We start from the raw sequence: 15,371 nt of genomic DNA, 5'->3' as shown, positions 1-15,371 counted from the left end.
TCTAGACATTTTTGCCCAGACCTCATCTTGATCCCAAACCAAACATGTCCACCTGCCGTTAATTCCACCTCCTTTTGGAGAAACCTGCCTCCTGCCTTTGCCAATGGGCAGCTGCTTTGAGAGGCCCTGTCCCTCCTCTCGGGCTTGCCCCAGTAGGGGTGGGACATTCCTCGAGAGCTGATCCCTGAGTGGAGACTAGCCGGGCCGAGATGAGCAATACCTTCTCTGCCAGCCCTTTGCTGGCAATCTCACTGTGTGTCACGGGTGGATGAGCCTCAAGCAGGGGACCCTCCTCATCCATCAGGAGCATCTCCTGTGTCTTCTCCATTGTGTACTGTGATTTTTAGTATAAGAGTTATTTTTGTTTACTTAGTTTTCCCGGCCTCTTGGATGCTTTTTCAGCATTTAGGAAGAAACTGATACTATCTGTTCCATTGCATAGATGCAGCACTCTCAGGTTTCTGGTGAGTTTTCTGTTTTAAACATTAACTTACTGTTCCTCACAGCAATCCTAGGAGAAGGGTGGGAACTCCTCCCTACCCTCCGTTTTTGCTCTACTTCCCTTTAGTTTTGCACCCAGTGATTGCTGGGTTTATAATCAAATGAGAAGTCTCCGGTTCATAAATGCTGCTGGCGGCCGTTTCCTTCTGCATTCTTCGTGCTGCCTGTTAAGTGTCCCTCTATGGCTTGGGGATAAAACATGCGCCTGGTGTTGCTTTCAGTGGTGTGAAGGGACCTGTTTTAGAAATGAACAACTGAGCCTGAGAGACGCAGTGAGACTTGTTGCAGAGAGCTGGGCCTGCTGGAGGCCAGGTGTGACCTAGACCTGTCACGGCTCTCTGCACTGGCCCTCCGGCATCTCCGTGGGTAGTGTGCCTGTGCCTGGTTTGAGGCTGTGACTGCAGCTGCCCTGGTGAAAGGGGCAGGAGCAGAACATTGACGGCTTCTCACCCCTTCATCGTGTTGACCTAAAAACGCCTTGGTCCGGCAGCCCCGTCCTCCATCCTCAGCATTCTGAGCCCTGCCGGGTCCTTTAGCTCGGGAGAAACCTGCTAATGGTACAAGGAGCAGCAGCTGTGGAGGTGCGCGTGCCAGATCCGGGCTGTGCTGTTGACCTGTGAGTGGGGAAGCTGCTTAGAGAGTCTGTCTTCACGCTTCGCTATATCCTGGAGAGGGAGAATGTGTCCCGTGGGAGCAGCATGGCCTGGCGCTTCAGAGCCCAAGTTCAAATCCTGCCTCTGCTACTTGCATGACCTTGGGGAGATTCCTTCGTTCTCTGTGTGTCATGGGCTGTCACCAGAAGTGGCATGCCACGGCCCTGTGCCCTCTGCACAGGAATGAGAACCTTCTGTGTTCCGCAGTCTCTAACCCCTTCCGCTTAGAGGCAGGGGGATGGGCAAGACCTGGTTTGGGACATGACGTTTTCTTTTGCTGAAGCCTCCTGGATATGAGGAAGCGTTTCCATTTATTCCCCAACAGGAAGGGACAGGGTCTGCGTGGGAGCGATTGGGGCTGCTACCTTGGAGAAGAACACACGCTTCAGGAAGTTCAGAAACAAGCCAATGCCAAAGAGATCTAAGTGAGAGAACTATTGGCGCCTAAAACAGAAATTCAGCCTTTCTTTTCAGAAAAATAACAGATGCCTAAATGCCAGTGGCAAGGAAGGGAGAAGGCTACTGGTTTGTTTTTCAGGATCTCAGTGAGGAAAGAGCAGTTTTGATCTGTTTCATCCTGACTCTCTTTGTTCTGCAGAAGAACAAATAGAGGCTGGCAGGAGCAGCTCTTTTAGCCCTTAATTAATTGGGGTCTTCTGGATTGTGCGCTAATTTTTTTCATGTTCAGTTTGACTTTTTAGCTAGACTGTTCCTTGAAGGTCCGCCAGCCTTCGTGTCCCTGCGGGGCTTCGCACATAGCTGAGCACGTGGAGCGCAGTTGGCACGTGACTGGTTGAGGTCCAGTTCGCCCTCCCTTTTGTTTTCCAGAGTGAGTACATTGCTCCGTGTGACTGTCGGCGGGCCTTCGTCTCTGGATTTGATGGCTCTGCGGGTGAGTTGCTAACTTCTCTGTCTGTTCTTTCTGTACTTTTTGTTCACTTCCCAAAAATAACGGGGCCAGGCTTCAGCCTGTGATAGGACCCAAAAGAGAATGCAAGCCGGACACTCGCCCTTGAACCTCTGCAGAAAGGTGTGAATTCCCAGCATCCCCCAGTTCCCTAAGGTCAGCCTTTAGTGGCCCTTTTCTCTACGCTTTTGCTATTAAAGTTTTATTGTATTTATTTATTTATTTGCTATTACAGTTTTAAATAATTTTCGTTTAAAAAATGTTTTTGAACTTTTCATTGAAAATAATATACGTACAGAAAACCGTATTAATTAAACTGAAGATACCTGTGTCAACGGCACTCTATAAGTAATGGTCACTAACTGTACCCCAGAACCCTCACCTTAGCTTGCTGGTCCTGTGTAATTCTCCAAGTGCTTGCTTGGCTTCTGGGTAATTTCACTTTCAGTGTAAATAATAAAGGTGGGGACACCTGGGTGGCTCAGTCGGTTAGGTGTCCGACTTCCGCTCAGGTTGTTATCTCACGGTTCATGGGTTTGTGCCCCGTGTCAGGCTCTGTGCTGACAGCTCAGAGCCTGGAGCCTGCTTGGGATTCTGTGTCTGCCTCTCTCTCTGGCCCTCCCCCACTTAGGCTCTCTCTCCCTCTCAAAAATAAATAAACATTAAAAAACTTAAATAATAAAGGTGAACATTGAGCTACATTGGTGCCCTGCCCTAACTTTTCCAAAACTGCCCTGTCCTTGAGTTTTAGGGTGATTTTTCCCCCTTCAGACTCCCATCATTAGGCTAGTTAGACTTGGCAAGAACCACTTCCTTTTGTGTATGTGCTTGTGTTGGCTGGCCCCTTAGGATTGCTTTTGGCTGGCACCTCTGCTGAAAGCCTTGAGTTCTGCCAGGCTTGTAGGAACTGAGGGCAGGTAGGGGTGGGAGATGTCAACCCCTGCTGGTGACCAGTGAGTCACCGTGAATATGTAGAGTCCAGTGGGTTTCTCAGAAAAGGTGAGACCATTCCTCTGGAGTAGAGCAGATCACTGTGCTGGAATCGTTTTCACCTCCGTGTTGTTGATTATGAGGCCATTTTGACTATAGGTGCACAGTCCTCTGTTCTGTTGGCCTTGACTCGAGCTGTGCAAATGGGGTACTGTGCAGGGACCAGGCCTCAGGCAGCCTTCAGAGCTTGGCCCACAGCTTGTTCTCAGTGGCTTTGTGTTCTTTTGCCTGGAGCTTTCTCTGGAGTCAAAGGCCCATCTGCGCCGCTGGAGTGAGGGGTGGTGGGAGGCTGGGCCCCAGGGCTCACTGTGCTTGCCTGCCTGCCTGCCACCACCGTGTGCAGCTTCTGTGTGGTTGTCAGAAACGTTTCTCTTTTGTTCGTTTACTCCCCTGCTGCAGGCACAGCCATCATTACGGAAGAGCATGCGGCCATGTGGACCGACGGACGTTACTTTCTCCAGGCTGCCAAGCAGATGGACAGCAACTGGACGCTCATGAAGATGGGTGTGTAGAGACATGGCCAGCCCAACTTCAGTTGGCCAGCTTTGGGAAGGGACCCTAGGGTTTTATGAGGTCATGGACCCTTTTGAGGGTATCTTAGTCAGCTTTGGCTGCCATAACAAAATACCAGAGACGAGGTGGCCTAAACAGCACAAGTTTGTTTTCTCAGTTCCGAAGGCTGGAAGTCTAAGATCAGGGTGTCGGTATAGTCAGGTTCTGGTGTCAGCCCTCCTCCTGATTTGCAGACGGCTGCCTTCTCACTGTGTCCTCACATGGCAGAGAGATAGATCTCTTTTCTTCTTTTTAAAGGGCCACCAATCCTATCAGATGAGAATTCCACCTTTTTGACTTCATTTAATCTTAATTACCTCCTAAAATCCTTCTGTCCAGATACAGTCACATTGAGGTTGGGGCTTCAACATGTGAACTTGGGGGACACCATCCAGGTCATGGCACCAGAAGACCCTCTTTCTCTCACATTTACATGCACATACACACACACAAGCATGCATTCGGGGCTGTGGGGCTGTTATAAATGAACAGGCTAGTGACCTTTAAACTTTCTGATCGCATGCCTCCGTTAATGGCTCATGCACCCTCAACATATATGTATACTTGTTTATGTGTTTAGATATACGTGCTGCTGTCCATCTGCATTTCAAATGTGAACAAAAATTAATTTCTTTGTTTTTTAGAAAAAATGAATACAAATAGACCTCCTAAAATTTTCTGTTTGCACCCTGGTGGATCAGTCAGTGTACCCCTGGGGTATGGGCATCTCTCCTTGGAGCCCACATCTCCACCTGTCAGGTCTGTTAGCACTTTGCGGGGGGCACAGTGTCAGAGGAGCAAATTCTGCTCATTCCTTCAAGTAGGTATTTGGTTTCCCCGGGGAATGAATCTTCCTTCTTTCCAAGTCTGTCTAGTTTGCCTGAGCCCCTCTTTCTTCAGGCATTTCTCCTGCATAGGGAAGTTCTGGTGGGTTTGGTTGGGGAGTGATTCATCCCTGGGGTTTTGCCAGATATCTGTCTGCTAGGAAATAGCATGACTTCATCCTATAAAAGTCATACGAGGGGCATTAAAAGAAACTTCGTTAGTAAGTGGGTTTTTAGTGGTTTGGGAAAAAAATAGCCAAGAATCAAATAGCAAAATAACAGCTTAGTGCCAGCTTTTAGGCAGTTTTTGGAATTGAAGTTCGTGAGCTCATTTCTTTATAAATCTTTGAACTTCCCCTCTGTGGTTATGTGGTTATCAGCAGTCCGTAGGGAAAATAGTGAAGATAAGTACTGGTTTAGAATATATGAACTTTCACTCTAAATATACATGTATTTCACCAAGCTGTTAAGTTTTTAGTAAAAATCTCATCAGTTAAGAAGCACGCATCCAAACATAGAAGGTATTGGCTTGGATTAAAGAAAAACTGGAATATCAAAAATAACTTCAGTTCCTTTCTTGGAGCTTGTTTGGTGTCCTATGACGAATCGCTTGGAAGAAACGGGAAGGGCTGTTTGCTCTCGGGAGTTGGAAAGCCAGGGAGCCATTGTAAAGATGATGGTGACGGGTACCTGTGTGTTCCTGTCTTAATCTTTGGAAAGATTTCTTTGCTGCAAAGGCTTGTGTTCAGCCCTGCAGTCAGGCCTGGTTGAGGGGCGGGAGCCTTCTCTCTGCCACCCTGCCTTCCAGTGAGGGGAGAGTACCATGGCGTGTGTTTCTCTTACCTGGTGTGGGATGAGACGGAGGCCCCCAGCTCCCAGCCTTCACCAGTCACCACCCAAGTGCTCTTCAAGTGACCACTGGTGGTAAAGTGACTGATGGCGGAGAAGGTGTTGTTTGCAGTGACACGTGTACCTATGTTGCAGTGATTCCCCGGGTGCTGGTTTGACCAGGAGTCGAATGAAAATCTTGCCTTTTCTTTTTGTTGTCTTCTTATTTTATCGTATGCTTCCATCTTAATACACCTGGGTGTTAAGGGGCACCTGGGTGACTCAGTTAAGCGTCTGAGTCTTGATTTCGGCTCAGGTCACGATTTTGTGGTTCATGAGATCGAGCCCCGCATTGGGCTCTGCGCCAACAGCACAGACCCTGCTTGGGACTCTCGCTCTCCCTGTCTGCCCCTCCCCCCGCTTGTGCATTCCCTCTTCTCTCTCTCTCTCTCTCTCTCTCTCTCTCTCTCTCTCTCAAAAAAAAAAAAAAAAAGAAAAGAAAAAGAAAAACACACCATCTTATACTTCTTGCAGCCTTCCAGGATTAAGGGAAGTTCAGATTTTTTCACGTGCCACCCATCTACCTTAGAGAAGGTGCTTAATAAAGGCCCTGTTATCATGATGTTTGTGAATTGCTTCCTTCTGGGTAGGACCGTGAGCTTGGTTCCACTGGGAATTGTTTCTTCTCTGTTCTTCCCTCTGTAGGTCTGAAGGACACACCCACTCAGGAAGACTGGCTGGTGAGTGTACTTCCTGAAGGATCCAGGGTTGGTGTGGACCCACTGATCATTCCTACTGGTGAGTGAGCTGGGGTCCTTCCAGCTTGGGTAAGGAAGTGGGTTCTAGATGCCTCTCCATTGTCCTTCTTTGTTTGTGGGACGTGGATCCTCTGGGGGCTTGGCGTGACTTGACGTCATGGTAAAGATCAAGGTGAGGAGAGGAGTTCTGGCAGAGAGGCAGGGGAAGGCGGTTGGTGGTGAAGATCACCTCTTTGCTGTTCTGCATCCTACGCACCCAGCGCTAGGCCACGGGAGGATCGCCTTTCAGAAGGCGCTGGCTCTCAAGGCTCTGCTGCCTGCCTTGGCCGAGATGGCGTTCAGTTCATGCATGGCTGGGCCACGTGTATTTCTCCCCAGATTACTGGAAGAAGATGGCCAAGGTTCTGAGAAGTGCAGGCCACCACCTCATTCCTGTCAAAGAGAACCTTGTGGACAAAATCTGGACAGACCGTCCTGAGCGCCCGTGCAAGCCCCTCCTCACCCTGGGCCTCGATTACACAGGTCAGAACTGTGCTGCATGCAGCAGGGCCCCCAGCCATCGTCCCTTCCACCTGTCACCTTTGTCTTCATCGCTGTCCTGAATCAGAGTTGAGCTTGAGCTCACGGGAGGATTCTGCCCCATGCTGGCACTGGCACTGGTGGGGTATTTCATGAAGGCAGGAGCTTTATTTGTTTCCAGGGTTGGCACCTACTTACCACCTACTTTGCATAATTTATTCTTGCCCTGCTCTTCTGGGCAGACCTTTGGCTGCTGCTAAGATGGCTTTTTTACTACGCTGTTGCTCGCTGCCTCTCACGTGTCTGATATTGGAAACAGGGCTGAGGGGTTTCTAGCTTCCATTTCCTTTTCTTTTGCCCAAGTTTGTAGATTTACCTCCTCAGGCCCCCCACCCCCCACCCCATCTCGTACCTTCTGCTTTAGCGGCTTTGGGGCATAAAAGCCGCTAAAGAGGCGTAGCTCCCTGTGCCTCTGCTTTCTTAGGCCTGTATGATAGTGGTCGGTGTGGAGCAAGTTCTGCGAACCATTTGTGGGAGCTGAAAGTGTGGATTTATGAGTGAGGGATACACAGAGAGGCCAGGGAGGTGGGGCTGAAGGGGAGGGAGTCGTGTGGTAGAAACAGCAGAGTAGAGGTGGATGGGGGATGTCTGGAATGTAGGCAGATTGCCCAGAGGGGTCCTGGGAAGAAAGCATTACAGCCCAGACTCTTGCCAAGTTTTAAACAGCATTCCCGAGCTGATCTTCAAAGCGGTGTTGGTTGTGGGGGCAGCCCCCAGCTTGCTCTCCTTGTGATGCCCTCACTGGAGGGTAGCTCAGATTCAGGGGGATAGGTCCAGGGAGTGGCCCAGGGTCAGCTAGACATTTTCCATTCGCATGTTTTGAGTTTTTTAGAAGCTGAATCAGAGGCGCTGACCTATTACTTGTAGGAGAGGGGAGAGCAGACGTTGGGGGTAAGACTTGCGTTCAACAAACACGAGTGCCTACTATGTGCAGGACACTGTGCCAGGTGCTGGGTGAATAAGACAGAGGGTCGTCCTGTTCCCAGGTGGCTGTAACCGGAGTTGAAAGTACTGTTTCGTGGTGGGGATGGTGGTGGTCGTGGTGGTGATGGGGTGAGCTTCCCCAGGGCTACCATTCCATCTGGAGAGCCACAGGGAGGCCCTGGCTATGACAGGGCAAGTGTGATTTAGAAGTAGTGGTCCCAGTGAGTCAGATTGCAGGGAGTACCTAGGTCTTAGCACCAAAGGGCGAGTCTCTCGGCTCCAAGAACGTAAAGTGGGTGGTATTCCCCCGGCCTGTAAGACTGGGTGAGTTTTCCCTCCTGGGCAGTATGTTCTCGTAGCTCCCTGTGCCTCTGCTGTTGTGCCAGTTCTTACACGGAAGTGTAACTGTTGCTGGTTTAATTATTTGCCTTCCCATCTAGGTTGTAAGCCCCCTGAGGGCAGGGACTGGGTATAACTCAGAGCTGTAGCCACGGTGACCAGCACAGTGCCTGGCAGATACCTATGCCTGGGAAGTCTAGGTGCTTCATAGACATTTGTTGGATGAACAAATGTATTAATTTTGTCGGTGAGGCAGTCAGGGCTCTTGAAAGTCAACAGGTTTGGACAGAGGCTTAAATCCAGGCCTCCTGTTTGCTCAACCAACATGCTCCCTATAACAGGTGGTGCTGGCTCAGAATGTTTGGGATGGGTTCTTTCAGTTGGCTCCCGTGGGTCCCTGGAACCAGGGCCAGAGCCGCAAGCACGTTTGTTTCTTGCAGGCATCTCCTGGAAGGACAAGGTTGCAGACCTTCGGTTGAAAATGGCCGAGAGGAACGTCGTGTGGTTTGTGGTCACTGCCCTGGATGAGATTGCGTGTGAGTGCTCTGGCTTTACTGTTTGGGCATGTTACCCGGTCTCTCCCTTGGTTCTCTGGGAATCTGTGTGTTCGTGCAGATCAGCTTTCTGAGTGGCCAGGGAATAAACAAAAGACTTATGTCATCAATGGGTATATGATGCACCAAGTAGGATGGAGAAAGAATTATAGAGATGGGAGAGGGGAATGTAGCTTTGCCCAAAGTGTTTTTACAGCCAGGGGCTGATGTTAAATCTATGGTGGATGTCCACCTCTGACCAGTCTCTTCAGGACTGGGACACCTCTGAGGAAGGACATTCCTTCCTAACACTTAATGTCTGTGAGTATTTGTGTGTCTGTCAATATTCATGTCTCTTTATAGCTGTAGAAGTGGCACCATAGGAGATTATTTTTTTCTCTATACTTTTTCTTTAGGCCCCTGTGTTCTTCACAGTGAGAATGTTCTAGAAATATTTCTCTTTTAAAAAAATTTTTGTTTTTATTTACTTATTTAGAAAGAGAGAGAGAGAGAGAGCAAGCAAGGGAAGGGCAGAGAGAGAGGGATAGAATCCCAAGCAGGCTCCACACTGTCAGCGCACAGCCTGATATGGGGCTTGAACTCATGAACCATGAGAACATGACCTGAGCCAAGATCAAGAGTTGGAAGCTTATGGGGTACCTGGGTGGCTCAGTTGGTTAAGTGTTGACTTTAGCTCAGGTCATGACCCTGTGGTTTGTGAGTTCGAGCCCCATGTCGGGCTCTGTGCTGACAGCTCGGAGCCTGGAGACTGCTTCAGATTGTGTGTCTCTCTCTGCCCCTCCCCTACTCGTGTTCTGTTTCTCTCTGTCTCTGTCTCTGTCTCTCTCAAAAATAAATAAACATAAAAAAAATACAAATAAATTAAAAGAGTTGGATACTTAATTGACTGAGCCACCCAGGCGCCCCATGTTCTAGAAATATTTGTACCTCAGAAAACTCAGGAACTATAAATATTTTTCGCCAGCTTTTTTGATACAATAGCAGTTTCTGAATCTTTAGACCTTAAACAACCTGCATGCAATTGTTTAGTACCTGTCATCCTCTAGAACCTGAAGGAATCTTGGTTCCGTCTTCCTTTTCTGACTGGGTTTGACCCAGGGTGACTGAGAAGAGGCACTACCTCATTTTTTAATTTTCTCATTAGAGAAAGAGACCCTACTACACAGTGTCCTATGTCTCCAGTCCCCAGCCCCAAAACTTTGTCAGATTATCAGTGATACTTGACATGTATCAGTGACTTATATCCTTAATTAATTAATAACCTTGACATCAGGGAAAATAACATATAGAAAGTTAATTTCTCCCTTTGATTTTAAGAAAACACATTCCCATTGTGGAAAACCTGGAAAATGTAGAGGAGGTAAAAAGAAAAAGAAAAAAAAGCACCTATAATTTTGTTACCCAGAGATCATCACTGTTAATATTTGGTGCATATATAATTTTGAGGCTTGATTTTTTCCAAAGTATCAGCATACTTTAAGCATATATAATTGTAACTTAAGTAAATATAAATATCCCATCATATGGTTGGTTATACCATAATTTACTTTACCCATTCCCTTAAGGATGACCTTAGGTTATTTTTGATTTTCTCACGATTTTATTATGATGCCGCCATCAAAATCTTAGTGCATCAAAATCTGTGTCTTGGTTTCTGATGATTTTCTTCTATTTCTGGTTGCTTTCAGGGGTGGTATTATGGGTTAGAGGGTGTGCACGTGGTAGGCCTTTGGACCCATCTTGCCATTTACCTGCTAGAATTGTTTACAGTGGATAGGAATATGCCTGTCTTGCCACACCCTTCCCAGTCCCAAGTACTGGCATTTTTATTTTTTAAAATTTTATCAAAAAAATTTTTGTAATGTTTGTTTATTTTTTGAGAGAGAGAGAGAGACAGAGAGAGACAGAGAGAGACAGAGACATAGTGTGAGCAGCAAAGGGGCAGAGAGGTAGAGGGGGACAGAGGATCTGAAGCAGGCTCTGTGCTGACAGCAGAGAGCCCGAAGCAGGGCTCGAACTCAGAAACCCTGAGATCATGACCTGAGCCGAAGTCAGACAGACACTTAACCGACTGAATCACCCAGGTGCCCTGGTACTGTCATTTTTAAACTGCTCGTCTGATAGGTAAAGCTTCATTGCTTTGTTGTGAGAAGCCATTATTTTAAAATAGACGTAGAGCTTTTCTCACTAGGAGTTTTTAAAATACTGCATTCTTCAGGAGAGCAAGCATTAGGCATCTGGAAGCTTTGAGACCCTAGCTATTCTCTCTGCTGGCCACTTTAGTTTCTTAAACATACAATGATCTCCCCAGACTTTAAACATACAGTGATCTGCCCCAAACTCCTTCAAACATACAGTGATCTCCCCAAACACCTTTAACACTGGCTGTAGTTGGGGCCTCCACTCCAGTTCGGTATCATAGCTGACCCTTGGGTGGGCTCCGATACGGGTTTCATTCTTGGGCTTAAAGGCCACCACCACTCACTCCCTGCTTTTGTTCCTCTGCTGGGAAGCCCCGCCTCCTCGGGGCTCCTTGACTCTTAGCCGGAGGGCCTTGTTGGGCTCCCTCACCATCCTGGGTGGGTCTCAGTCTTTCTACCCGAGGACGTTGTTTGCTTCAGAAGGGAGAGAGTGCTTGGCTCCTTTCCCTTTACTTGGGAATGCCAGTTTGCTGCAGCAAGGCCAGGTCTGGCAGGTCACCACCAGGGGGACAATTTCAACTCTTAGGAGGGTAATCCTCCTGTTTTTTGACTAACTTCCATTCTGTTCCCGGGACAGCAATATGGTAGCATAAGAAACAGTTTTGGTGCCATCATTTGGCGGGCATGAGCGACTGCAGCTCCAAGTGGAACCAGGAAGTGAGGTTTCCGGCTTTTCTGGGAGATGCCACGGAATCCTTCCATGGAAGCCTTCCATGGATGTTGAAGCGTTTCCCTCCCCCTACAGGCTCTCTCTTGTAATCTCAAGTCAGGCAAGTGACGGGGCTTTTATTTTTTTTTTTAAGGGCTGTTCAATCTCCGAGGATCAGATGTGGAGCACAATCCGGTGTTTTTCTCCTATGCAATCATAGGATTGGAGATGATCATGTGAGTGTTGGGCCACACTGGAAGGTCCTTCCTTCCTCACAGCTCCTCAGATTCCCCGTCTCCCTTGCTGGTCGACCCCATCACTACCTGACGTCCTGCTGATGCACTGCTTTTCTTCTGCTTTCTCCCTTTCCCGCTCCTCTTTCCTTTCCCTTCTTGTCTTCCTTAACAGCAGGTATTTCTTTTACATCCTGCCTCTCTCTTAATCTCCCAAATATCTTGAAATCTATGAAAGTCTCTCCAGTACTAGAAGATAGGAAAAAAACCAAACAAACTAGGCAGGACATCAGAACAAAACCAGAATGAAGCTATTTCACAAAATTCCTGCTGCAAAGTCTTGGTCAGGCCACACACTTGATTCTAAATTTTGTAGCAGCCAGTTGCAAAGGGATGTACAGGCTCAGTTATACAGTCTTGGGTCCATAGTTCAAATAAACCCAGGCATTTGGAAGGTCAAAAATGACACCGGAAGCCCGCGCCCCGCCCCCCCCTCCCCCGTCAAACTTTATGCATTAAAGCATTGCTTGTGGCCTTCCTGCAGTTGTTCTTTTATTTGGATGGCTCTTTATTCAGATAACATTTATTAAGTTGATAGGGTCTCTATTGGGTGCTAGGGTGAATGAGACAGGGTGCTGGGCTGGAGCTGGGGGATGAATGTCTCTTCAGGGGCTTCAGGGCATGTAAGTGGGCACTGACTTGTCAGTGGGATGCGTATGGATGTTACAGGAGGGGCCTGACCTAAACTGGGGCATCAGAGGAGACTCTTGGGGAAAGTAATATCGAAGCAGAGATGGAGGGCGCATGTGCGTTGGCTGGGTGAGCGGGGAGTGAGGAGAATGGTGGTCTAAGCAGAGGGCATGACATTTTCAGTGGCTCTGGGCAGGAGAGAGCATGCTGCCTGAGGAGGGCCTGGAGTGGTTCAGTGTGGTGGGAACATAGAGTGTGAGGCTGGAAGGTGAGCAGGGGCCACCTAAAGGAAGGCCCGTGAGCGGTGTCCAGGAGCTCGGACCTTTATCCTGAGGACACTGGGGAGCTATTGAATGACTTTTTCACAGGGAACCACATGATCTGGTTTGTAAATCATAAAGAATACTGTGGCTGGGAAAACTGTGTTGGCTGGAGCAAGACTGGATGCAGAGACCAGTTAGGAGGCTCTGGTGCTAATCCAGCAGAGAGATGGGGGCACCCTGAACCTGGCTGGTGACTAGGCAAGGCCAGGGTCAAAGCCGGACAGATTTGATCAGGATTTACACTATAGGCCCAAAGATCTTAGTGGCGGGAAGGGACAGTGTCCACGTCCCGGCTGGGGGAATGGAGTGAATGGTGATAGCATACACGGGGATAGGGACACAGTTTGGGGAGCAGGATTTGAGAAGGGAATGGGGAGGAAGGGGAACTGCTTGGTTTCGGTTGCTAGAAGGTGGAGCCTATTGTGTATGTGTGGGTGTGTGCTTCCCCCCCTCACTCACGTGTCCTCCTTTTTCTGTCACTTCATCCCTGGCCCCTCTGCAGGCTCTTCATTGATGGTGACCGCATAGATGCCCCCAGTGTGAAGGAGCATCTGCTTTTTGACTTGGGCCTAGAAGCCGAATACAGAATCCAGGTGCTTCCCTACAAGTCCATCCTGGGCGAGCTGAAGGCTCTGTGTGCCAATCTCTCCCCAAGGGAGAAGGTGTGGGTCAGCGACAAGGCCAGCTACGCCGTAAGCGAGACCATCCCCAAGGTTGGTAGCCCTGCTGAGGCCCATCCAAAGTCGGCCACATTCCAGCTGCCAGCCCCTTCCCAGTTCTGGCATCATGCAGCTTTGTCTTTGAAACAGAGGTTGTTTTGGAAGATCTCGGGGACTGATTATCAGATCAGAGATGTCCTCTCCCTAGATGAGCCCTTTGGGCTAGAGCCATGTTGAGAGTCTGAGGGCCCTTAGAACTCATTGAGTCCTGTGTTGTCCAGAGTGTGGCATTAGAGATGATTTTAGGTGGTATGTACTAATACTTAGGTTTATTTAAATATTCTCTGTTTTAGAAGCAATTCAGCATATACTAGAAAAAATATTTTTAGTATTTGAGACCATGATGATATAAAAATTGTTTCTTAAGACAGAATTTAACAAACTAAGTTGATTTGAAGATGGTTTAAAGAGGGGCGCCTCCTGGGTGGCTCAGTCGGTTGAGTGTCCAACTTTGGCTCAGGTCATGATCTCGCCGTTCGTGAGTTTGAGCCCCATGACAGCTCAGAGCCTGGAGCCTGCTTCAGATTCTGTGTCTCCCTCTTTCTCTGCCCCTCCTCTGCTTGTGCTTTGTCTCTCTCTCGAAAAATAAATAAACACTTAAAAAAATATTTTTTAAATAAAGATGGTCTAAAGAAAAGAAGTAAAGGTCTAGAGGGCTGGCAGCCGGTGTAAGAGCTGTGTAGGTGGTAGGAGAACTCTGGGAAACACTACTCTGCGTGTGCTCCTCCCTCACCACGTTTTACAGCTAAGGAGACTGGAGGCCCAGAGAGGCTTGGGAAGTTGGGGACTTGTTGAAAGTCAAATGATAGTGATACCCCTGCCCTTTACTTAGCCCCTGTTGGGTTATTCTAAGCAGTGAACACCTGTCCTCTCATTTTAACTAGGGCCCAGGGCATGACTGGAATCCAAGCCACCTTGGATTGTAGCCTTTTCGAACATCCTGTCTGGAGCCTCTGGCTGCCAAGTGCCCTTTAGCAAGCCCAGGGGTCTCCTCTCTTCTCCATCCTGGAAAGAGCCCAGGCCTGGCCCACTGAGACCTGGCTTGCCAGTACGCCCTGCCACTCTCACACTGTGTGACACTCATCTGCTCAGAGATTTGTTTCCTTGACCTAAGTTAGGGGATCATGCCTGTCTTTCATGAGGGCTATGCACGTAGGAGTGAGGGAATAAGGAGCCTAGAAGGAATGAAAGCCTTTCAACAAGCTCTGTGCGAGTGCAAGGTGATCCTAAACCCCCCTCCCAGAGTGCAGGGCTGGCCTCTGACTCGTTCTCATTGGGAAGGGTCTTCCCCAGCCCTTTACGATCAGATCGTGAACAGTAGGTGATTTGTGATCGCTGAGCAAGATGGGAAGGAGCAGGAGCCCTCCCTCAGTCGTGTGTATCCCCAGTGGGAAAAAGCCTCCTTTGTGCTTTTTCAAGAAAGGGGTTATTTCAGTCAAGCTTTGATCTGTTACTGGACTCTGACCATGACCATGGAAGCTTGAAAAGCAGTGTCTTCCTGATGGCCGGCAGCCAGCAGTGCCAGAGAGCTGAAGATGTGGGGGACAGAAGAAAAATAATCTTGTTTGATGTACTTTACCTTTTGGAAGCGTTTGAGCCCCTCTTGTCATGCTCAGAGTCATCAACCAAAAGGGGCAGGACTTCGATCCCCGGGCACAGCTCCATGGGTCCTGAATGGGAGCTCTTCACATGACCTGTCTTGATGTGCTGGGTGAAGAGGTGATTGCCTTGGTCTTGGGTGAGTGGAGCCAGACTCACTTTCCCATACTACGCCTTTTGCCCCTAGGATCATCGATGCTGTATGCCTTACACCCCCATCTGCATTGCCAAAGCTGTGAAGAATTCTGCCGAATCAGAAGGCATGCGGCGAGCTCACGTGAGTAAAGCAGCCCGTGCAAAGGGGGTGTGTATGGTGGTTGGAAGGCCCAGTCCCTCATCTGCTGTGTGGCTTTGAGCCTGGCACAAGGCCGGAAATTTTTTGAGCCTTCCAGCGTTTGTGTGAAAATGAAGTAGAATACTCAGTGGGCTAGATCTTTATAAAGTACAATGTATAACACAAAAAAGGCGACGACGACGACGATGATGATGATGGAGAAGAAGAAGAATAAAAAGGTGATGCCTCTTAAAAGGCCCAAGGTATGTTTCAA

At 48.6% G+C, this 15,371-nt stretch overlaps 1 protein-coding gene across 5 annotated transcripts in view; it reads left to right on the top strand.

Annotated features, from left to right (window-relative positions):
* Nucleotides 1-15,371, top strand: part of XPNPEP1 (X-prolyl aminopeptidase 1) — a 58,136-nt gene that overhangs the window by 27,323 nt on the left and 15,442 nt on the right. For all 5 annotated transcript variants that reach the window (XM_058697719.1, XM_058697722.1, XM_058697720.1 and 2 more), the window contains 8 exons: nucleotides 1,983-2,046; nucleotides 3,451-3,555; nucleotides 5,961-6,053; nucleotides 6,392-6,535; nucleotides 8,296-8,391; nucleotides 11,414-11,495; nucleotides 13,008-13,218; nucleotides 15,011-15,100. In XM_058697719.1, the coding sequence (XP_058553702.1) occupies nucleotides 1,983-2,046; nucleotides 3,451-3,555; nucleotides 5,961-6,053; nucleotides 6,392-6,535; nucleotides 8,296-8,391; nucleotides 11,414-11,495; nucleotides 13,008-13,218; nucleotides 15,011-15,100 (885 nt within the window). The remainder of the gene's footprint in view (nucleotides 1-1,982; nucleotides 2,047-3,450; nucleotides 3,556-5,960; nucleotides 6,054-6,391; nucleotides 6,536-8,295; nucleotides 8,392-11,413; nucleotides 11,496-13,007; nucleotides 13,219-15,010; nucleotides 15,101-15,371) is intronic.

This window comes from Neofelis nebulosa, chromosome 13 (genome assembly GCF_028018385.1).
Source record: "Neofelis nebulosa isolate mNeoNeb1 chromosome 13, mNeoNeb1.pri, whole genome shotgun sequence".
In the NCBI taxonomy this organism is placed as follows: domain Eukaryota; kingdom Metazoa; phylum Chordata; class Mammalia; order Carnivora; family Felidae; genus Neofelis; species Neofelis nebulosa.
Note: the sequence above shows the minus strand (reverse complement) of the source record. Positions and strands in the feature narration are given on the sequence as shown.